The sequence below is a fragment of the Scyliorhinus torazame genome, chromosome 19 (assembly GCF_047496885.1).
Source record: "Scyliorhinus torazame isolate Kashiwa2021f chromosome 19, sScyTor2.1, whole genome shotgun sequence".
Taxonomy (NCBI): Eukaryota; Metazoa; Chordata; class Chondrichthyes; order Carcharhiniformes; family Scyliorhinidae; genus Scyliorhinus; species Scyliorhinus torazame.
In genome coordinates this window covers 83,611,953-83,635,860 of record NC_092725.1, presented here as the reverse complement: position 1 = coordinate 83,635,860, position 23,908 = coordinate 83,611,953, and the positions used below count along the sequence as shown (strand labels likewise).

At 41.2% G+C, this 23,908-nt stretch overlaps 1 protein-coding gene across 2 annotated transcripts in view; it reads left to right on the top strand.

Annotated features, from left to right (window-relative positions):
- The window catches only part of mkrn1 (makorin, ring finger protein, 1), a 101,207-nt gene extending 78,565 nt beyond the window's left edge, over nt 1–22,642 (top strand). Inside the window, exons 6-8 of one of the 2 annotated variants that reach the window (XM_072484624.1) lie at nt 8,106–8,216; nt 11,148–11,289; nt 12,283–22,642. In XM_072484624.1, coding sequence (XP_072340725.1) covers nt 8,106–8,216; nt 11,148–11,289; nt 12,283–12,492 — 463 coding nt within the window. In that variant the 3' untranslated portion in view covers nt 12,493–22,642. Of the gene's footprint in view, nt 1–8,105; nt 8,217–11,144; nt 11,290–12,282 lie in introns of both variants that reach the window. The other variant, XM_072484623.1, reaches the window with a different exon arrangement.
- Nucleotides 22,643–23,908: the final 1,266 nt, after the last annotated feature.

Below are 23,908 nucleotides of genomic sequence, written 5' to 3'. Positions count from 1 at the left end.
TTACCAAAGTTCTGTGTGATTGGTGACTTTACATGAAGAAAGCAAGTAACACAACAAGGGTGAAGTCAGGCGATGTTACAGGTTGTAATGGAGCTAAGACTGCACTATATTTCTATACAATATATATATCTCATGGCTAATTTATGAAATTTTAAAAACTGGACAAAAACTTTAAAATGCCAGAAGCCATGGCTGACTATGGATTGAAAACAAAAGGAACTTTCTGGCGGTGGGTGAAACTGACACCTGATTGTCTCTGAAGGCATGCTGATAACCCTGTGAGCTGCAGAAACCAACTACATTTCCTAAGCCAGGCCTGACCAATGGAGACTCCTGGTTTGCTAGAATAAAGGACCGAGCAAACCCCTTTAAAATTCTTAACAGTTGAAGTAATAAGAATCTCAATCCAGACAAAGGAATATACATCCTTTGTCAAAGCCAAAGTGGAGAAATTGGGAGTCATGTGACATGACTGCTCCCAACTAGAGGAACCTGTGATATTGCTTTGTGGAACTGCCAAGCAGTCTTGCGAGCTTCCATCAAATACTCGATCAAGGTGAATGCCTGGACACCATCTGCACTGTTTCTACTGGAACCTCTGAACATCTGTACCAGCGCCAACTTCATCTATACCTGCCTATACCATTGCGTAAGTCATTTCTATTGGAAGAGTGAGTTATCCACCATCAGTCTTCAGCCTGCCAACCTCTGGAAGAATACACCATTGGACTTTGATTTTGTACTTGTATGGAATAATAATTCCTTCTTCTGTAAGCCCTTTTTTTCTCTCTGCTTCCTTTATTGTATAAATGAAAAAGAGCCTATATTGCTACCCTCTCCAGTTTGAGTGTGTACAAATAAACTAACCCCTTTAGTTCATCCTACACCAAGTTTGGTGTGGTGGTATTCATAGAGAATTGCATCACACAAAACCGAGGGGTTGGGAAATGCATCACTGCCTCTAAAGGGGAAAACAAAATAAAACACTTTTCTGTTGCAAATGGGTAGTGCGAGGAGAAATGCAGGCTGTTTAAATTAAACCACCTGTCTGTAACAATACATTCAGTCCAATCATCCAAGTCATTAATATAGGTTGTAAATAGTTGAGGCCCCAGCACTGATCACTGTCGTTCACCACTCATTACATCTTGCTAACCTGGATGTGATTCATTTATGCCTACACTCAGTTTTCTGTTAATTAACCAATCCTCTACCCATGCTAACATATTACTCGCTGTACTATGAGCTCCTACTTTGTGTAACAGCCTTTCATATTGCATCTTGTCAAATGCCTTCTGGGAATCTTAAGTACCCACAACCGCAGTTTTCTGGGTTGCTTGTTATTTTATCAAAGAACTCTAATAAATTTTCCTTTTCTACAACCAATGTTAACTCTGCCTCATTCTCATTACATTGAGATTGACTAAGAAACTTGCTAAATCCCGGATGGGCCCTTTGATGGTGTTTAGGGGCAACACGGTAGCACAGTGGTTAGTACCGTGGCTTCACAGCGACAGGGTCCCAGGTTTGATTCCCCCCTGGGTCACTGTCTGTGCGGAGTCTGCATGTTCTCCCCGTGTCTGCGTGTGTTTCCTCCCACAAAGAGGTGCAGCTTGGGTGGATTGGCCATGCTAACTTGCCCTTGGTGTACAAAAAGGTTAGGAGGGGCTATTGGGTTACGGGGATAGGGTGGAAGTGAGGGCTTAAGTGGGTCTGTGCAGATGGGCCGAATGGTCTCCTGCACTGTATGTTCTATGTTCTAACCTCCTTCATGGATTTCAGCAATTTCCCTATGACAGATTTAAACCTAATTGACCTGTAGTTTTCTGCTTTTGGTTCCCCTTCTAGCTTGAACAGAAGAGTTCCATTCTGCCACCTTTCCAGGCTCTAGAGAACTTTGAAAAATTAAAACCAATGCATTTACTGTCTCAGCAGCTACTACTTTTAAGACTCTAGGGTGAAGTCCATCATGACCTGAGGATTTGTCAGCTTTTACTTCTAATAATTTTCTTTATGCTTTTCCTCCTGGTGATTGTAATTGTTTTAAGTTCCTCTTTCCCTGTCACCTCTTGATGCACACTTATTTCAGGGATGTTATTTGTATCCTCTACACTGAAGACAGATGCAAAATATCTGTTCATTTCATCCACAGATATATCATTTTCCATTATTAATTCTCCAGAGTCACACTGCAGAGAACCAACGCTCACTTTGCTTTGCTGGTAGTACTGGTGGCACGATAGCACAGTGGTTAGCACTGTCACTTCACAGCACCAGGGTCCCAGGTTCGATTCCCACTTGGGTCACTGTCTGTGATGAGTCTGCACATTCTCCCCATGTCTGCGTGGGTATCCTTCGGGAGCTCTGGTTTCCTCCCACAAGTCCAAAAAGACTTGCTTCTTATGAATTGGACACTCTGAATTCTCCCTTTGTGTACCCAAACAGGCGCCAGAGTGTAGCGACTAGGGGCTTTTCACAGTAACTTCATTGCCGTGTTAATGTAAGCCAATAATAAAGATTATTATTAGTAGCAGTCATGGTGAGTTAGAACTGGGAATTGTCAGTGTAGAGGTGAAAACTAACGCTATGCTTTCGGATGATGTTGCTGAGAGGGAGCATTTGGATGAGAAATAGGATAGACTAAGGATAGAACTTTGGGAGACCCCCCATAGGTAATGTGGAAGCAGGAGAGAAACATTGGAAATGATTCTCTGACTATGATTAGATGGAAAGGAATGGAACCATTTGAGAGCAGGCCCACCCAGCTGGACAACAATGGTGACGCATTGGAGGATGGTCAATCGTGTCAAAGGCTGCAGACAGGTTGAGAAGGAAGAGAGGGGAAATTTTACAGAATGTAATTTGTGATTTTTTGGCAGGGCAGAAACCTGATTGGATGGATTCAAACGTGGAGTCTTGGAAATATGGGAATGGATCTGGGAATCAACAAGATGTTGAAGGACTTAGCAGGGGAAAGGGAGGTCGGAGATGGCAAAGTAATTTGTAAGGACATTGCGACCATGAGTTGGTTTCTTTGAGGAGAGGTGCGATGACATATTTAAAGGAGAGAGGGACAACACCTGAAGAGATAGAACCATATGTACAATATCAGCTAACATGGAGAATTTGCATGGTCAGCAATTTCATGGGAATAGAATTGAGGGAACCGGAGGTTAGCCTTATGGACAAGGTAAGCTTGGAGAGGGCATGATTTCTGGACAATATGTCTGACAATGACAGACAAACTAAGTTGCTCCTGTGTGGGAGATTCAGTAATATGGTATCTGAACCAATAGGTTTGCAATCTGGCTCCGAAGTAATCCTATTGATGGGTTTGGAATCGTCCCATTCAGCCTGTTAACCTTGTACGCCATGGCTGTTAAACAATGCAATTTCAATCAGTTAAACTCTTATCACTACCTATGTGCAGAGAGGAGATCTTTAAACCTTTACTCTTGTCAGCTACATTTGTTCTGTAGATACATGTGAGTGAAGTCCATCCCTATGGAAGCGGGTGAGACTATGCACACATTAAGCAAGCAGAAATTCTATTTGTTTGCTTTGGATATGAAATTGCTGACCATGCAAATTCTCCATGTTAGCTGATATTGTTAAGCATGATGATTTTTAAGCATCTCAAGACACGTGACTAACTAAAAGTTACACCCAAGTATATCTGTTTTACTATTTGTAAAATTGCTGTTATCTCTTTCAAATACTCCCTGTATGTTAAGTTTAGTTTGGTGAAACTGGAGATGTCATGATAGCATGGCCTACATAAATCAAAATGTGATATTCAGGCTAATTTGTATTATAAATAGAATAGTAATTATGTAAAAGTGATAATCATATTTAGGCTGATATTTTGCAAGTGATTTTGAACAGAATCATTGAATCATTATCACAGAATTGTTACAGCACAGACAAAGAGGCCTTTCAGCCCATCATGTCTGCACCAGCTCTCCGATGAGCAATTCACTTTGTGTCATTTTGCCCTGTATCCCTACTCCCTGTATCCTGCACATTCTTCCTTTTCACATAATAGTCTAATCCCTTTTTGAATGCTTCGATTGAACCTGCCTCCTCCACACAATTAGGCAGTACATTCCAGGCATTAATCACTCCTGTGTGAAAAAGATTTTCCTCATGTTGCTTTTGCCAATTCCTTTAGATGTATGCCCTCTCACTCTTGATCTTTTTATGAGTGGAAACAGTTTCTTCCTGTCTACTTTGCCCAGACCCTTACTGCTATTGAATACCTCTATCAAATTTCCTCTTAGGACTGTTCTCTTTGCAGAAAAGAAGTTAATTTCTCCAAACTATCTTCATAACTGAAGTTCCTCATCCCTGGAATGTCTTCCCATCCTTTCTAAAGTGTGGGGCCCAGATCTAGGCACAATATTCCCCACTGAGGGGTAACTAATGTCTTCTACAAGTTCAACTTGTTTTCCTATAACCCCATTGATAAAGCCTAGGATACTGTATGCTTTATTAACCGTGCTCTCAAACTGTCCTGCCACCTTCAATGACTTGTGCACATATACCCTTCTGTACCTGCAACCTTTTTGGAATTGTGCCCTTTATTTTGTATTGTCTCTTTGTTCTTCCTACCAAAATGAATCACATTTCTCTGTTTTGCATTTCATCTGCCACTTGTCTGCCCATTCCATCAACTTGTCCATGTCCTTTTTGAAGTTCTACACTGTCTTCCTCACAGTTCACAAAGTTTTGTATCATCCACAAACTTTGTGCCCAGTGCTTTGAAGGTCTAGGTTATTAACACATATGCCAGGGAAAGCAATGGTCGAAACACTGCGCCTGGGAACTCCACTGCAAACCTTGCCCTAGCTTGGAAAACATCCATCAATCATTTTTCTCTGTTTCCTATAAGTCAACCAATGCTGTACCCATGTTGCTGCTATCCTTTGTTCTCAGCTATAACTTTGCTCACAAGTCTGTTGTATCGCGCTTTTTTGGAAATCCATGTATACCACATTAACTGTATTGCCCTCATCAAGCCTCTCTGTTGCCTGTTCAAAATCTCCAGGAAGTTGGTTAAACATTATTTTTCCCTTAAGAAAACCATGTGGGCTTTTCTTAATTTAACCCACATTTGTCCAACTGACGATTAATTTTATCTCATTGTTGCTAGACGTTTCTCCATCACCGAAGTTAAACTGGCTGGCCTGCAGTTGCTTAGCTTGTCTGTAACAATTTTTTTTGAACAAGGCTATAACATTTGCAATTATCAAGAACAAAGAACAATACAGCACAGGAACAGGCCCTTCAGCCCTCCAAGCTTGCGCCAACCATGGTACCTGCCTAAACTAAAACCGTATGCACTTACGGAGGCCATATCCTTCCATTCCCACCCTGTTCATGTATTTGTCTAGATGCCCCTTAAATGCCGCTATTCTACCTGCTCCCACCACCTCCCCAGGCAGCACGTTCCATATATTTACCACCCTCTGTGTTAAAAAAAAACTTGCCTCGCACATCAGTTCTAAACTTTTCCCCACTTTAAACCTATGTCCCCTAGTGCTTGACTCTCCTACCCTAAGAAAGAGCAGCTGACTATCCACTTTGCCCATGCCACTCATAATCTTGTAGACCTCCTATCAGGTCGCCTCTCACCCTCCGTCGTTCCAGTTAGAACAGACCGAGTTTAACTAACCTCTCCTCGTAACTAATGCCCTCCATACCAGGCAACATCCTATTAAACCACTTCTGTACCCTCTCCAAAGTATCCACATCCTTATGATAGTGTGGCGATCAGAATTGTACACAACATTCCAAATGAGGCCTAACTAAGGTCCTGTATAGCTGCGACATGACTTGCCAATTTTTATATTCAATGCCCCGACCGATGAAGGCCAGCATGCCGTTTGTCTTCTTGACCACCTTATCCAGATGCGTTGTCACTTGCTGTGATCAGTGGACATTGACGCCAGATCTCTCTGCCTGTCAGTACTCACAAGAGTTCTACCATTTATTGTGTAATTCCTACATGCATTGGACCTTCCAAAATGCATTACCTCACACTTGTCCGGATTAAACTCCAGCTGCCATTTCTCTGCCCAGGATTCCAACCAGTTTTTATCCGGCAGTATCCTCTGACAATCGTCTTCATTATCCGTAACTCCACCAATTTTTGTCTCATCTGGAAACTTACTAATCAGACCAGCTCCAGCTACATTTTCTTTCAAATCATTTATATACACCACGAACAATAAAGGCCCCAGAACTGATCCCTGTGGAATGCTGTTAGTCACAGCCTCCCATTCAGAAAAGCACCCTTTTACTGCTACCCTCTGTCTTCTGTGCCCAAGCCAGTTCTGTATCCAACGTGCGAGCTCTTCTTTGATCCCATGTGACTTCACCATTTGTACCAGTCTACCATGAGGTAACTTGTCAAAGATATTACTGAAGTCCATGTATACAACATCTACTGCCTTTCCCTCATCTACCATCTTTGTCACTTCCTCAAAAAAACCAAACAAAATTAGTGCGGCACGACCTCCCCTTCACAAAACCATGCTGTCCATCACTAATAAGTCCATTCGTTTCCAAATGTGAGTAAATCCTATCTCTAAGAATCTTTTCCAAAAAATTCCCTACCACGACATAAGACTCACTGGCCTATAATTTCCTGGATTATCCCTGCTGCCCTTCTTAAACAATGGAACAACATTGGCTACTCGTCAGTCCTCTGGAACTCCACCTGTAGCCAATGAGGATACAAAGATTACTGTTAAGGCCCCAGCACTTTCCTCCCTTGCCTCCTCAGTATTCTGGGGTCGATCCCATCAGGCCCTGGGGACTTATCTACTTTAATGCTTCGGAAGATGCCCACATGTCTCTTTGCACCATCCCTAAATCTAAAGACTGAAAAATGATGGCAAGAAGGCCTAGTCTACATTTTGTTTATTGTTCCAACTGCTTAGCGGTATTTTTTAAAATTCCAAGGAGTTTGGAGAAATATCAATACTATGTATCCAACTTCCAGTATAAATGGAATACATTTGAAGTTTTTCAGAAGTTCCAAAGTATACTCTATCGTAACAGCATACTTTAAAAGAAGAAAAATCAGTAATTGAGGGCAATGACTTATCAAATTTTAGATTAACTGGACTGTTTCACTAGTTAATGCAAAACGTCTTGAGCTTGTGTTAGTTGCACATCACCTAAATTCGGAATCAGGGGCGAAATTCTCCGTAATCGGCGCGATGTCCGCCAACCGGCGCCAAAAACGGCGCAAATCAGTCCGGCATCGCGCCACCCCAAGGGTGCGGAATCCTCCGCATCTTGACCGGCCTAGCCCTAACCTTGAGGGGCTAGGCCCACGCCGGACTGATTTCCACCCCGCCAGCTGGCGGGAAAGGCCTTTGGTGCCCCACCAGCTGGCGCGGAAATTACATTGCCGGGCGGCGCATGTGCGGGAACGTCAGCGGCCGCTCAAGGATTCCCCGCGCATGCGCAGTGGAGGGAGTCTCTTCCGCCTCCGCCATGGTGGAGACCGTGGCGAAGGCGGAAGGAAAAGAGTGCCCCCACGGCACAGGCCCGCCCGCAGTTCGGTGGGCCCCGATCGCGGGCCAGGCCACCGTGGGGGCACCCCCCCCCCCCCCCCCCCGGGCCAGATCGCCCCGCGTCGCCTTGTCCCGCGGTAAGAGAGGTGGTTTAATCCACGCCGGCGGGACAGGCATTCTAGCAGCGGGACTTCGGCCCATCCAGGCCGGAGAATTGCCGGGGGGGCCACCAACCGGCGCGGCGCGATTCCCGCCCCCGACGAATATCCGGTGCCGGAGAATTCGGCAACCGGCGGGGGCGGGATTCAAGCCAGCCCCCGGCGACTCTCCGACCCGGTGGGGGGTCGGAGAATCTCACCCCAGGTTTATAGTGATAATTTCATTACACTGCGAAGCATATTTTTAATTAGTTATTGAAATGCATTTTTCAGCAGAGGCATAAAGCTATATGTTCCATTTTACAGTAATTTTCTGTTTATGAAAATAAATATGAACCTTTTCCTTTAAGTTCTCTTTTGACCATTTGAGATGATTTGATGATATTGCCTGTACTAATTATCCCTGAATTTAATTCCACAGATCCTGTCCTGAGTGTCGAATTACGTCAAATTTTGTCATTCCAAGTGAATACTGGGTAGAAGAAAAGGAAGAAAAACAGAAACTCATCAAAAAGTACAAAGAGGCAATGAGGTAAAATGAACTGAAACATTTCTCCAGACTAACATTCGCTTTCATTACAGCTCCCCTTTCTCGTTTCTATGTTTTAAATGTTGCCATATTTTTGGCCAGATTTATTCTTTCTGCACTTCAGCAAAACTGCTTTTTGGAGACCAAATGAAAATTGATGGCATTGGTACTAAAAGAAAATCAGTGCCCGCGAGTTTCAGTTCTAGAGGGCTATACGGTTTTTGCAGGGTTTTTTTTCTAAAATTGTAATGCTGGTAATGACATCAGTGACTGCCACCCAGGCAGGAATTTCCTCAATCTGATTGTCAATTCATGCACCAACCTTTCTGACAAAATCTCATCAGCCTATGTCTGTACAAAATGGAAGCAACCAAAACAATCCGAACCCGAGTAAAGTGTGGAATAATTTTATTGATCTGAAAAGTTTGAGGCCATCGATCATTTATATTCATTAAACAAAGCATGTTTAAGAAAATTAAATTGGGGAAGCTTTTCCGTATTTAATGTAATAAATTGTTACATCACAGAAAGTGGCTTTTCGGTCCATTATGCCTGATTCTCCAAATTACCTTCTGCAGTTCCACCGCCATCTCCCTGTAAACTTGCACGTTCTTCCTTTTCAGATCTTGTGCCAGAAGAAAATACAATGCAGATCTGAGGATAAATAAAAAATATTTACTATAAAACACCTGATATTGTAACTTTCAGTCATGCTGTGCTTAAGTTTTGGGTGTAAATTTACAAACGTTCAGATCTGATGTAAATGTAGGAAACTTGCTCCTCACATTTTATTTTTCATTGGAGTGAAGCTGAGTTAACGAGGTAAATGGGTTTACAATGGATTCATGTATGTGGTGCAATTTATCAGCCACCGTGAATCAGTTGTGTGAATTTCCTTACAGTAAGAAATTCAGCATCTCCACTCTTGCACTGTAAACTTTCCAGGTAATTCCAGGACACTTATGTACACCTATTGTATTGTGGACTTTTATCCAATTTCCTGAGAAAAGATTCTTGAAAATAATCAATGAGTCAACCAGACTCTTTGAGAAAGAGTCATCCAGACTTGAAATGTTAGCTCACTTCCTCTCCACAGATGCTGTCAGACCTGCTGAGATCGTCCAGTATTTACTGTTTTTGCTTCAAAATGTATTTCTCTCCTAATAAAGTAAATCAAGTAAAACTCCAGGAAAGTTATCAATTTTGTATTTTTCATTACTAATGGTTGGTTCTTGACACATTTCCATGCCCTTGCATGTTTCTCATTTTAATAGTTTCATGATCAGCATTACTGGGACTGGCTTTTAAATCAGAGTTTTATTAATTTCAATTGAATTAGTAAAAATCTGGAATTAATTGGTGAAATTAAAACCCTTGATTCTGCTACCTTGGCTTTACACCACTATCAACACCTTCTTTAGTCTTTAAAACTACTATTAACACTCCGTTTGTCTTGTGTGCATGGCATTTTAGCCAGTCTCTCCTTAGCTCCCACCTATCCCTGACTTTCTATTTTGTTCCAGTTTCTCCATCAGTATAACCCATCACATTTCTACCCCTCTTCAGCTCTGAAAAAGAGTCAGACGGACCCAAAATGTTAACACTGTTTATCTCTGTTTATCAAATGCTGCCAGACATGCTGAGTTCATCCAGCATTTTCTGTTTTTATTAATGCTCTGGTGACATGGTTTCAAATCCCACTACAGTGGATGGTGGAATTTAAATTCAATTAATAAATCTGGGATATAAAGCTAGTTTCATTCATCAAAATATTTTATACATAATATATTTAAGAAGGAAATAGATCTTTAGACACTTGAAGGCATCCAGGGGTATGTGGAGAGAGAGCGAATGTATGGCAGTCAGATAGAGGATCAGCCATGATCATGTTGAATGGCAGAGCAGGCTCGAGGGGCTGAGTGGCATGGTGGTCCTATTTTCTATATGCCCACTCTATCCATTATTTATTCTTATAATCATGGTAGAGTGTGGGCTCAGACCTATGACTCTCTTCTCAGTACTTTTGTCAACCGAGCATACATGTTCAAGGAAGCTATTCTGAGCTGTACTCTCACATTTTAAGTTAATTGGCTGAAGTTAGAACAGTTTATTATTCAAACGTTTTACCCAAGTACACTTATTTGCGAGATGAACAAAGGACAAATGCAAGTTTACAATTCAATCAAATTTATTATCAAACACAGTAAAAACAGTTACTCCCCCCATAAATTATCCCAACTACAATAATCCCAAGATTCTTAATAATACCCGAGCAAATGAACTCAATTGAGCTGCAGGACCTATTCTCTGAGTCGGTTGTCTCTAGGCCTCTGTCTGCGAAGGTGGGTCTCGCATACTGTGACTTTCTGTCCTCTGGTCCACCATCAAATCTTCTCTGTTGCCTCTGTGCTGGGTCTTCGCTGGGAAGGTCATCGTGGTCGATTCCTATATCCCTCTTCATGTCTTTCTGGAAAGTTCTCTGGCTCTCAGCTAATGGGTTCTTGGGGAGGGGGTCGCAAAACCCACTGGACTTGCTAATTGAAACTCTCTGCAGGACACCAGGAACCCACCCCAAGGCCCATCTCCAGGTATACTGTCGGCACATAACCTTATTCCATATGTGGAAATGCCAGGAAATCTGGGTGCCAGAAAGTCTGGCTTATTCTGACAATCCACAACAATCGATCCATTTGAATGGGGCTGATTATCTTCTGATGTCCTGTTTACAGGGCAGGCCCTAACTTGTCCCGACTGTCTGTCTCTGCTCAGTGTATTCAAACTTGGCTGTTCGAGTTCCCATCAGGCCTGCCTATGGGCTTACTGTGGCTGTGAATGAAAGTGTCCAATTATATATTGGGCCTAAAATTCAGGCCGTTGGCCATTTTACCACCGTTTTCAATATTCATTAAGTACTTTTTGTTTCCTCTGCAGCAGCAAGGCATGTCGATACTTTGATCAGGGACGTGGCTCTTGTCCCTTTGGGGGAAACTGTTTCTATAAACATGCATACCCTGATGGTCGTCTGGAAGAATCTCAACCACAGAGGAAGCCAATTGGATCAATGGGTAGATATCGGGTAAGTATATTACCATATGTTCAACAAGTGAGTTTTGTTTAAGAATGTCACCTTTCTGCTAATTTTTTAATTGAAGAGCTGTGTTGAATAAATTATAGGGAGATATGGTGGAACATCCTACAACAACGATTTCTATATAATATAGGTTCAGTTCTGATGAAAGGTCACAACTTGAAACATTAACTGTTTCTTTCCAATCCATTGCTGCCAGACCTTCTCAGTATTTCCAGCATTTTCTGGTTTTATATCTGTTTTCCAGCATCTGCAGTATTTTGTTTTTGGTAATTTTTTTTAAATATTTGGTTTCCTGAAGAGTGATGCCGTTTTATGCTCTGCATTGTTTCATTCTAACTAAATTATGTAGCGTCAAATTAAGATAGAGCTGGCAAAGATTGCCTACTGCATTTGTGTTTTGACAATTGTCACTGATATTACCTGTTTAGCATTAGTAGGTTAGTATGGTATAAATATATACAAATATCAGAACCCCAAAATGTACAAGTCGGGGTCTTTAGTAAAATGGTAATAGAACTGTACTCTTTTGGAAATCTGATTGGATTGGAAGTCAATTGAAATGCAATATTTCATATTGACCAGTATAGCTAAATTGACCTGGTTACACCAGAAACGCCTCACTGTATTTAATGCCAGTATGACCTGAAGACAAAATTGAGATTCATTTCTTTCCATTGGTCTCTTCACTGTGCCATTGTTGCTTAATCTCTTGTCTTCAATATATGCACATGTATAAACAGAAAATTCACATAACACTGCCTTATTGAGAGTGAGTAGTCCAAATGCCTGTCCGCACAGACTGGATAACTAATCCTCTCAGTTTCTTCTTAGCTGTTGTGGAGGATGGGAGGGAATCATTTGCCTTATAGCAGCATTTTTAACAGCTGACTATCCTTTGGAGGCCAATACCATATTATTGAGATGTTGTTCGTTCAAAACCTTTTTCATTTGTTTACAATTCCATACGTTTTCTCACAGAACCAACAGAGGACACATTTTTGGGATTTCATTGAAGAGAGAGAAAATGCTGATTCCTATGAAGATGATGAAATGGTTACCTTTGAGCTTGGTGAAGTTCTGCTAATGCTTTTGGCAGATGGCCATGATGATGACTTCTCAGATTCTGATGATGATTGGGACTTGTTCCATGATGAAATGGATGTTGATTGTTATGAATTTGATCTATAGCACCCACTATGGATTTTGGACTGTCTTGTTCATTGTTTTTTAGACAGTAGCTTTTCCTGTGTTGTGGCAGTGCCATATGTCTTAGGCAGGCCATGCATTCTGGGTGCAGTTTCTCTTTGGACGTTTGTGCAGAGTTTTTGTCGGTAGTGCATCAAAAAAGAAACTTGTTCCTTAGTAAATATAAGTTAAATTAACTTGCTTTACTAAAGGTAATGACCTTGAGAATGAATATAGCAACTGGTTTTATTTATTCAAGTAGAATAAGAATTAAGTTTAGGCACTTGACCTTATATATGTGTGTGTCCTTGTGGTTATGAAAGCGATATGACCACTTGCATGCACAAAAGCCTGAAACCAACAAGGGACCACATACACCGTAACTCATTTTACAGCTTGTGTTCTATCTATACAATACCGTCTCCACATAACTACATTTGTTTTAAAGAGGATGTCGTACAGTCAGTGGCCTTTTTAAAAGTCAAAGTATAAAATAATTATGATTAACAACCATGGTTTTTTTTCCTGTCTTTCTATTTTTTTAATTTTATATAGTATACTAATACAGCTCAGGAGAACCTGGCTGAGAGGAGTGTAAGTCCAGTTTGTGAGGGAGCTGAATTACTCATACACTGTTGAGGTTTGTGTTAGAAATTATTTGTTCCCTCGTACTGTATGGCTCAAACTCCCAACCAATTCTCGTCAAGAACATCAGCGTTCAGTTTATACAAAACTATTTTTAAAATAAACTCAAATAGATCAGAAAGAAAAAGGATGTTAATCAGAATTATTTTCAGTTGTTCAATTTTGAAAAGGAATCCTACTGTTAAGATTCTCTCTTTAAGTATGTACCCTGTTAGAAAAAGACTGTATGCCATGGTGAAGTGAATTGATGGCATCAATAAAAACAAAACAACTTGTTATAACACTTATCAGCTTCCATAAGAAATGTGAGGTTAACTGTTCCATTCTTACCATTGTTTTTTTTATTTATTAACTATTGGCTGTTCTGACCGACATTTCCTAGTTAGTTAGCTTATTTAAATCCTTCATCTAATCTAGATAAAAATAATGTCACAAAATTATGGAAATTACCAAAGTCTTGCTGTTTCTCCTTTTTCATATAGATCTCATTTTATATCTTGCAGCAAGTTTATCTGACTTTCAGTTCATATTTCATTTGGATTCTTAACATTAAAAATAGGGTCTTCTTGTGATACTGATTCAATCTGATGTTTGGGAATGGTCAGGGTGAATCTTTTGTAAAGTAGCAAATTCATCAATTGCAAGTTATAAATGTGTAAATTTACAGATTTAGGCGGATTAACTCCACCATTCTCTCCTTTACTAAAGCTCACCTGTTAACTAATTAAGATGTATTAGTTGAAAATGCTGAGAGTCATGAATGAGATTCAGTCAAACGTACCAATTTCTGCCATTTGTATTATAATAATTAAACTCCACATTCTCAATCTCTGGCTTCATAGGTATCTGACCAATATGAACTCCATGCAGACTGAAAATTAGGATACATGTTGCTATTCTCCTTTACAGGACGCTTAGGATTCAGTGAATATTTTTAATGGAAGCATGAGAATCTGAGTAATTGTGGCATGACTTGGGTATGTGACAATGCATATTAGCCCTGTTTTCCTCTTTGTGGAACTGCACTCGAGATCTGAATTTGAGAGGAGGTTTGCTGTTGTGAGCCTAATGATCTTGGCAATGTAAGTGGGAGGGAATGTAGATTCTCAAAGTTTGAAACCAGTTACATCTGGAAATGTAGCTGGAACAAATACCCTTTAAACTGTCATATTACAAGTATAAAACAGCATTTTTCTAAATAAATACCTTTTGCTCTAAACCATGTTGTAAATGTCCTGTATGTATCCTGGATTTTAAAAAAAGACACGTATTGTTAATGGGGATGATCAATAATACACATTGAATGATGAGTGGACTAACTTAATAAATTAACAGACAGATTTATAATTAAACAATTCAAGTAATAACGTCAAATTAATAGCATATTGTCTAAAACTCGGATGTTACAATAAACTATTGGCTGCTTAGTATGTACTTATATACTTGGCAGCAACAATTCATGCTGAGTTTAATAGTTCCATCAATTTAGAATCCTGATTTATGATTTTGAAGCAAAGGTTGCACTCGAGTAAACACTGTTCTTTCATTTGTAGACCCTAGATTTAAATCTTATCTGGTCTGAAAGCAAGGAAGTTTCCCCCATTTACCACCTGGAACAGTCCTAAGTGAAATGCTTTCTAAAAGAGCATTATGGGGGCCGGTTTAGCTCAGTTGGCTGGACGGCTGGTTCGTGTTCATGCCAACAGCACTGGTTCAATTTCCTTACCAGCTGAAGCTAGTCATGAAGGCCCCGCCTTCTCAACCTTGCGCCTTGCCGTGGGTGTGGTGATCCTCAGGTTAAATCACCACCAGTCAGCTCCCTCCCTCAAAGGGGATAGCAGCCTCTGGTTATCTGGGACTGTGGCAACTTTAAAAAAAAAAATTATGGGCATTGTCTGAATTGTATATATTCCGCTATTGTGCACTGCCAAAAACCAGATATACTGTTTATATTGAATTGAGAACCACTAACCAATATTTAGTTCAAGAAGAAAAAAGAACAAACATTGGCACCAGTTATGCTTAACAAGGCTAATCCATGGTTGGATCTGTTCAGCACATGAACCAATCCAAGCTGGGACCAAGTTCTGTTGGGAATCATTCATGAATAATATACCTGCCTTTGCTCTAGAATCTCCTCCAACCCTCAATCTGTCATGAGTGGCTGTAAATGTCCAATGAAAATTAATAACTCACGGGATCATTCTCTGCTAGCCAGGTTGTGTATTTTTGCATAATAATTGCAGTAGCTTCCTCTCCAGATGTAGTTTAGTAGAAAGTCCTCAAGTGGGAAAATTAAATAACTGTTTAACAGCTCTAGGCTGCCACTGATTCAACCTTTGAGTGGTTCCCCGATCAGCATTCAGTTTCAAAATCTTCCAATATTGATCTAGGCTTTCCGATCCAGAAGCTTTATCAGAACTACAACAATCATTTTGTGTATATATTCAGTATGTTCTTCTGGATCTGAATGTTGTCCTCGGTTGCAGTATGGAGAGCACATTATTCCAAGTATGGTCTAAACAAGGTTCTAAATAAATATCCTAACTTCCTGCAATCATATTTTCTTCCTCCAAAAATGTACTATATACTCATTGTGGCCCTATCAACTTGTGTTGCTGTTTTCGAGCTTTATTTCCACTTTCCTAGAAGAGTGCTGCTCGAACACAGCATTCAAGAAACTCAATACCATTCAGCAGCCTGCTTGATCAGAACACTACCACCTTAAATATTCCACTCCCTCCCCCAGCAACAAGCTACACTGCAGCAACTCTCCAAGCCTCCTTCGATAGCAACTTCCAAACCGGCGTCCTACACCACCTTGAAGGACAAGGGCAGCAGATGCATGGGAACACCTTCAAATTCATTCCAAGCATTACACCATCCTGATTTGTAATCATTAGTTCCTTTGGCACTTTACAGAGTTCTCAACTCAACACAGTTTGACAATTTCAGATGATGAAAAAAACCATCCCTTGGACAGCAGCTGTTGGTAGTGATCTGCATTTTCTCATTTCCACCACCATCATTTTCTTCTTGTCCCATTGCCACCCACTTTTGCCTTGCACTGTTATCTCTGTGTCCTTTTATCTTTCATTCTTCCAGGGCGGCACGTGGTGCAGTGGTTAGCACTGGGACTGTGGCGCTGAGGACCCGGGTTCGGATCCCAGCCCTGGGTCACTGTCCGTGTGTAGTTTGCACATTCTCAGTGTGTCTGTGTGGGTTTCACCCCACAACCCAAAGATGTGCAGGGTAGGTAGATTGGCCACGCTAAATTGCCCCTTAATTGGAAAGAAAATAATTGGGTACTCTGAATTTTTTTTTTTTTTAAACTTTCATTCTTCCCAACATGTCACAGACCTTTCCATTTGTTCTTTCCCTCACCTCACCCTTTCCCTGCCTCTGTAGTTCCTTTAAAACTGTTACTTCTTGATAGAGATATTCAAAATGATGGGGAGACCAGTCAGAGTAGAAAGGGGAAGAGTATTTCCATTTGATGAAGGAATGAAAACCAGGGAACACTGATTTAAGGTGATTGAGAAAAGAAGCAACGGCGATATGAGGAACAACTTTTACATAGTGAATGATTGGGTTCTGGAAAGCACTGCATGACTGTGTGGTGGAGGCAGATTGACTTGGGGTTTTCAAATTCGAATTGGGCCATTAACTGAGGAGGAAAGATTTGCAGAACTGGGGGAAAGGCAGGAGAATGGCATTAGGTGAATTACTCTTGCAAAGAATCTGCACTAGCATGACATCTGATTGGCTACAGCACAGGAGACAGCCATTCTATGATATCTATTTTTCTGTATCTGGCAACCTGTTTCTCTATATAGTTGCTATCCGATCTGCTGAGTGTTTTCAAAATGTTCTGTTTTTATTTGAGATTTCCAAACCAGTATTTGGATTTTGTAATACAGTTCCTGCCAGCTTGGCAGTGCCAACCAGGACCTTGGCTGTGCCGTGGTGGCTGCCAAGGTGCCAGCTGGGCAGTGCCAAGGTTCCTGTGTTCCAGGGAGAGGGCCAGGGAGCCACATTGCATTGACCCTGACCACACAGTGGCCTCCGAAGCCTGGAGACCCCCTGGGTGCCGTTCCGCCTGGTGCACATTTATGTGGACCTGTGCTGAACGGCGCCCAGATGCAGCCTCACTGGGAAGGCCGATGGATCCTAGGTAAGTTCGCCAAAGTTGTTTGAAAAACGGCTTCATCGCGTGTCATTTGTTGACTCCCCAGTGGGCAGGATCCTAACTCGGAAACCTCGCGGGGTGGATCCAGTGAGGTGTGAAGACTACTGGGAAGCCAGCGATAGGCCTCTCCCGGCATTCACCGGCCACACCGTGCCCGAATGAGAGCGCAACACGGCCAACAGATGGCTGCCAAAATAAAATATGATCTTCAGGATTATATGACCAAAGATTCTTATCTGCAAATTATTTTGCAATCGTTCAAAGATCTGTTTCTCCTCTTTGCAAAGCAACCATCGGTGAGCAGTTTGTATATTCTCTACACTCTCCACTTTTGTGAGATCACTCTAGTCAAACCTACATTGATAGTTGTCTTCCCAACAAGTCTGCCTTGTTTAAGTGGATGAGGAATAGAATGGTCTTGGCTCTGGATCAGCAGGAGTGGCCTCGATAGAAAGAAAAATCCTTGGGGGTCTTCCTGTAGCCATCCTTTCTATATTGATGCTAGTGACGTTTCCCAGTCCCGCTAGTGGATGGAGGCAGGTGCACCATATTGTAGGACAAATAAATGAATTCAGGAGATTGAAGATGAAATCACTTGGTACATCAGTGAGCTTTGAACTGTGATTTGTGCTTGTGACTTTGAATATTTTTAATTTGATGCATATCTAAATAGACAGCATTGGTGGTTTTATGGTACATTAGCTAACTGTTTATTTGATGATGGGACATTGCTTCCCAAAAAGGTGTTTGAACTAAATGGTGACAATCCTGGTGCAACATTGGTTCAGAGTGGATTGCATTGGAGCCAAGACCCTTGATCGATCTTTTGAATAACTACTTACTAGAAGATTGACAACGAATGAACGGACATCGCGCGACAATCACCAGGCAGGAATGTTCCCTTCCAGTCGGGGAACACTTCAGCAGTCAAGGGCATTCAGCCTCTGATCTCCGGGTAAGCGTTCTCCAAGGCGGCCTTCAGGACGCGCGACAACGCAGAATCGCCGAGCAGAAACTTATAGCCAAGTTCCGCACACATGAGTGCGGCCTCAACCGGGACCAGGGATTCATGTCGCATTACATTCACCCCCCACCATCTGGCCTGCGAAATCCTACCAACTGTCCTGGCTTGACACAATTCACACCTCTTTAACCTGGGGTTACCCCCATCTCTGGATCTGTAAAGATTTAATCAGCTGCTAATGCTCGCATTCCAAGCATTGTCTGGCATCTTTGAATTTGTCTATATATATGTTTCTGGAACATACCTCTTCATTCACCTGAGGAAGGAGCAGCGCTCCGAAAGCTAGTGACATCGAAACAAACCTGTTGGACTTTAACCTGGTGTTGTGAGACTTCGTACTGTACTAGACATATCCAGACATATCCCGAAGGCCTAACTGCAACAGCAAAAAAATTACCAATTACCTTGATTCTGCTCAAAGGCAAACCAGCTTTCAAGACTGGAATCACCTTGGAAATCAATATTTCTGTATTTGTAGGGTTGTAATAATTATTTAAATTATATGCTCTTGTACATGCATCTGGTCACATCCTCTGTGGGGGGTTTTGGATGTTATCACAGGATACCTTCAGTGCAAAAGGAAGCTATTCGGTCCATCAGGTCTGCACTGACTCACCCAAAGAGCACCCACCCAGGCCCACTTCTCTATCTATTCCTGTAAGCCCACCTGAACTTTGGACACTAAGGGACAATTTTACATGGACAAACCACATAACTGCACATATGTGGACTGTCAGAGGAAACCTATGTAGACATTGGGAAAACCTGCAAACTCCACACAGTCACCCAAAGTCAGAATCACACCCAGGTCCCTGGTGCTGTGAGGCAGTAATGCTAACCACTGTGCCCCTTGCCTCTTTTCTAGATTGACATGTCCTGGATATGTCAGCCTGCCATGCTATTCAGCAAGTTCAGAAATTCCCAATGAAGTGATGACAAAAATATCTTAAAAGGATGTTCTTTCCATTAATGGCTCCAGTGATGTATGAAAAATGCCATAGCGAGTTAGGTGGTCATATTCAATCTATGAAGTTACATTTTTAAAATTTGTTCAAGGGGTGTGGGTGTCACTGGCTGGGCCAGCACATATTGCCCATCCCTGAGGGCATTTAAGAATCAACCACATTGCTGTGTAGGCCAGGCCAGGTAAGGACGACAAATTTCCTTCCCTAAAGTGAACCAGATGGGTTTTTACAACAATCCTTGATTTATTTTCATTGAATTCAAATTTCACCATATGCCGTGATGGGATTTGAACCCGGGTCCCAAGAGCCAGGGTCTCTTGATTACTAGTCCAGCGATAATACCACTACACCCACTGCCTTTCCCTGCTGCTTTGTAAAATCAATCTCATCTTTTATTTCAGTTATGTCCACAAAGCTGTCCGTCAGTCACTGAAAATGCAGTACACCAGCCATTCATTATAGAGAGGAATGGATGAATCTTTTTAAGTGAATGCTGTCTGCTTCACGAGCTTTTATTCGTTGTTCACATAATGTCTGCTGGCACACACATTGACAAACAATTCAATATGGCTCAGTCTTTGGCATATTATGAGAAAATATATCCAGATTTCCCATCCTTAAAGATTGGCTTCGGATTTATAGTCCAACTCTAATTAATTGTTGAGATTTTATATGAAATACGGTAGCACAGTGGGTAGCACTGTTGCTTCACAGCGCCAGGATCCTAGGTTCGATTCCCGGCTTGGGACACTGTGGATTCTGTACGTTCTCCCCGTGTCTGTGTGTTTCCTCCAGTTTCCTCCCACAAGTCCCGAAAAACTTGCTGTTAGGTGAATTGGATATTCAAATTCTTCCTGTGTGTACCCGAACAGGCGCCGGAATGTGGCGACTAGGGGATTTTCACAGTAACTTCGTTGCAGTGTTAATGTAAGCCTACTTGCCTACAATAACGATTATTATTATGATTCAGAACATTTTCCCTTACATATTGGTTTTAATGTGTTCCATGTAATTTTGAAAGCGATAGGAAAAAATAATTTTAAAATCTTCGAATTTATGTTTGGCTGGCATCGGATGCCAAAATGTTGTTGGAAACTGGCTGATAGGGTTTGTAGTGTTTGTAGTGCTGAATGAATTTATCATAAATATTGATAAATAACATGCTAACATTGCTGTTTGTAATCAACTATTGCTCGTGGAATTCATGATTTCCCTCTGAAAATACAACAAGGCTGTTAGTGAAGGCATAGAAGTAGTGAAATTTCAAATAAAAATACTAGTTATAAGAACAATCCAGAACAGTAATAGCTATTGAAATCAAGTAAGGTGTAATAAATCTATAATTGATCCCACTATCAAAACGTAATGCTGATAATGTTTACTCCTTCAACTGGTTCATCAAATCTGCGTGATCATTCTTATAACCGAGCACTTGACAGCAATCACTTTTGTAATCAAAGATCCATTGACTTGAATAGTGTAGTTGGCTCAAGGTATTTAATTTGTAATCAAGATTACTTGTGTTTAAACTTGTGTTCAAATGGCTTATTGATTGACATTTGATTTACACCATTTGCACACCATTTGCAATTTTATAGTTTAAAATGTAATCAATTTAACAGGACTGCAGAAAAGAAAAATACCTGGACTATTTTTTTCCTGCCAATTTATTCAGGGTTACAAAATGCTACTTAAATGTAAAATTACACTTACCAAAACTATGCATGAGGTGCCTTGGTGAAAGTTGGTACCTATGCAGCAGAATGATAATACTTGAGGCTGAACCTTCAATTCCTCAAAATTGCAAGGCCCTGTTTCCAACTGGGTCTTAAGAAACTACCAAGAGGATTCTTCCTGGGGAGGGCCGGACAAGGAGAGGACAAAATGTGAAATTATGTCAACCTGCGGTGCTTGCAAGTACTGTCCAACAGTCAATTCAGAATGGCAGAGACCTGGCAGCAGATAATCCTTTTCTAAAATAGTGTTTCTTAAGGGGGGGCAAAATTAAAAAGCCTGTGGATAATCACAATGTAAATCTGAGCTATCACAAACTAAACCAAGAAGATCACTGTTCAGATTGTAACTTCAATAGTTTTATAACACCAGTAAAATGAAGGTTACTGAAGTGATTCATTATTGATACTGATTAGTATTGATACTGAAGTTTTCTTCACCTGCATTCAGTTTCAATTTATTAGAATTCTGAAATAAAGTTGTACCATTTTGTGATAAGATTATTAATTGAAAGTCCAAAGGTTCCATTCTCCAACAATCTGTTAGGAAAACAAAGGTAATTTTAAGGGATTAATATTTGTATTGGTAAACATTAGAAATAAGGTATAGTTTTAAGTGGGTTTAATTTAATGTTTCTGTGCCTGGAAGGGTGAAACTTGTACTTAGTTTCATGCTGGACATAGGTGTTTGTATGTGTGGGGGTTGGTTAACCTCCAACTGGGTTTCAATTGTGCTTAGGGTTACGGTATGAAAAATAAACAAAAGGCATAAGCATGTAGCTGCTGCTTAGCAATTGGACGTCCTTGTAAGGGAAAAAGCTTTTAAATTTTTGTTTAAGTAATTTGAGACGAGTTGAAGACAGGATATCAGGGAGTGAACATCTCTCAACTCTGCAGCTTCCGTCCTGTCCGGTCTTACAAAGAGGCAGGCTTCCTAAAAGTTACAGTCCAGATAACTACGCAATTGGACAGAGAGAGCGAGTTAAGTGAACAGAGACCAAGGTAATGTTCAGAGGAATTCAAGGAAGAGTAAAAGTGTTCTGAATTAAGGAGACAATCACAGTGGCACAGAAGACTTCAATGGTAGATGAAATATTTGATGTCATTTTAATAGTCTGGGAATCAAGAGGTAAAGCAGTTTGTGTAGCAGTCAAGACCAAGAAATCCTAAAGGGGTTAGTGTGAAATCCTGGACTAGATTTGTAGTTAAAAGTGTAGCAGAAGCTTGTGTCATTTGTAAAACATAGGCTGGAATTTGGAATGCAAACTGCCTAGGAAAGGTATTAGTACAAGAGAAGAATTTAAAGAGTGTTTTTGGGAGTGGAGTTTGGAAACTCTTGTGTGACAATCATCTGGGAGGATACGGAGGAGAAAATCACAGACACTAACTTAGGTTCAGAGTGGAGTGCGTGTATTGATCATAGTCATCTTGTGTGTCTAAAAAGGGACTTCTTGTGTTAATAAGACCATTGTAGCTTACGATGTACTTTGTAATCCATGTTAATCTTTAAATCTGTGTGTATTTGTTAAACTAAGAGGAGAGTATCATGCTCAATATTTTCATGTTTAATAAAAAAAATTCTTGCTGTTTAAACAAATTAGTGGTCCTGTAACTCTGTTCCTCCACATTTTATATTAAAAAAGTACAAGTTATGCAGCAGAATTCTCCGCAGAATCCTCCAGTCCACCGGCAGCGCACCCAAGCCCGTGGGTTTCCCAATGGTGTGGGATGGCCACAATGGGGAAACCCCATTGGCCAGCTGCAGGTATGGAGAATCCTGCTGACGGCAGGGGCGCACCATCCCAGAAAATGCAGCTGGCAGACCAGAGAATCCCGCCCTAGGTCTTTGAGCCAGGGTTCCATTCTGGAATCTTCCCGTCGTGTTCGGGATCAGAACAAATCGTATTAACTGGGCTGATCCACTTTTTAAGTTAAGACTCCTACTGTAATTCATTTCTTTTGCCTGAACTGGGGTATGCTTTTGGATTGCAGTAGAGTGCAGAATTTGGAGTTTGGTGGCTGAGGAAATTCAAAGGTTAAATTAAAGGTTTGTTCCTATCTGAACTCTAGTCTTTAATTTAGCAATTAACCAAAACTTGCTGTTTGACTTTGAAGAAGTTGAGCATTAGGCAAGCTTTTAAAACAGGGCTGATACAGGCTCTGTTTGCAGTTGCAACTAGTTTCTTAGATAACTAGCTATGTTCAGTTGAGTATAAAATAAGGCTATTTTAAAGTGCTGCCTGCAATGGAATGTGCCTTTGGACTGCGGTAGAGTGTGAAAATTACAGTTTGGTGACTGAGGGAGTTCGGTGAGAGGGGACAGGAATTCCTTTTACCCTTTCCTCCGAAAGAAGAGCGACAGCCTTGGTAAGAAGGACCTGGTGAGTATTTCTACTGTTCTTAATATATCCTAAACTAGAGGAACTAAAAACAAAGGGAGCAATTTAAGGGTGAGTCAAAGAAGAACAAAGAACATTACAGTACAGGAACGGGCCCTTTGGCTCACCAAGCCTGCACCGATCCAGATACCTCATGTAGACCTATTATTTATTGCCCAAACGATCTGCACCCTCCATTCCCCGCCCGTTCATGTGTCTATCAAGATATGTCTATCAAGATGTACCTTAAACGTTGCTATCATGCCTGCCTCCACCATCCCAACTGGCAACGTGTTCCAGGCACCCACCATCCTCTGTATGAAAAACTTTCCCCGCACATCTCCCCTAAACATTCCCCCTCTCATCTTGACCCTGTGCCCCCTTGTAATTGAGTCATCCACCCTGGGAAAAAACTTCTGACTATTTACCTTGTCTATACCTCTCGTAATTATGTAGACCTCAATCAAGTCTCCCCTCCGCCTCCG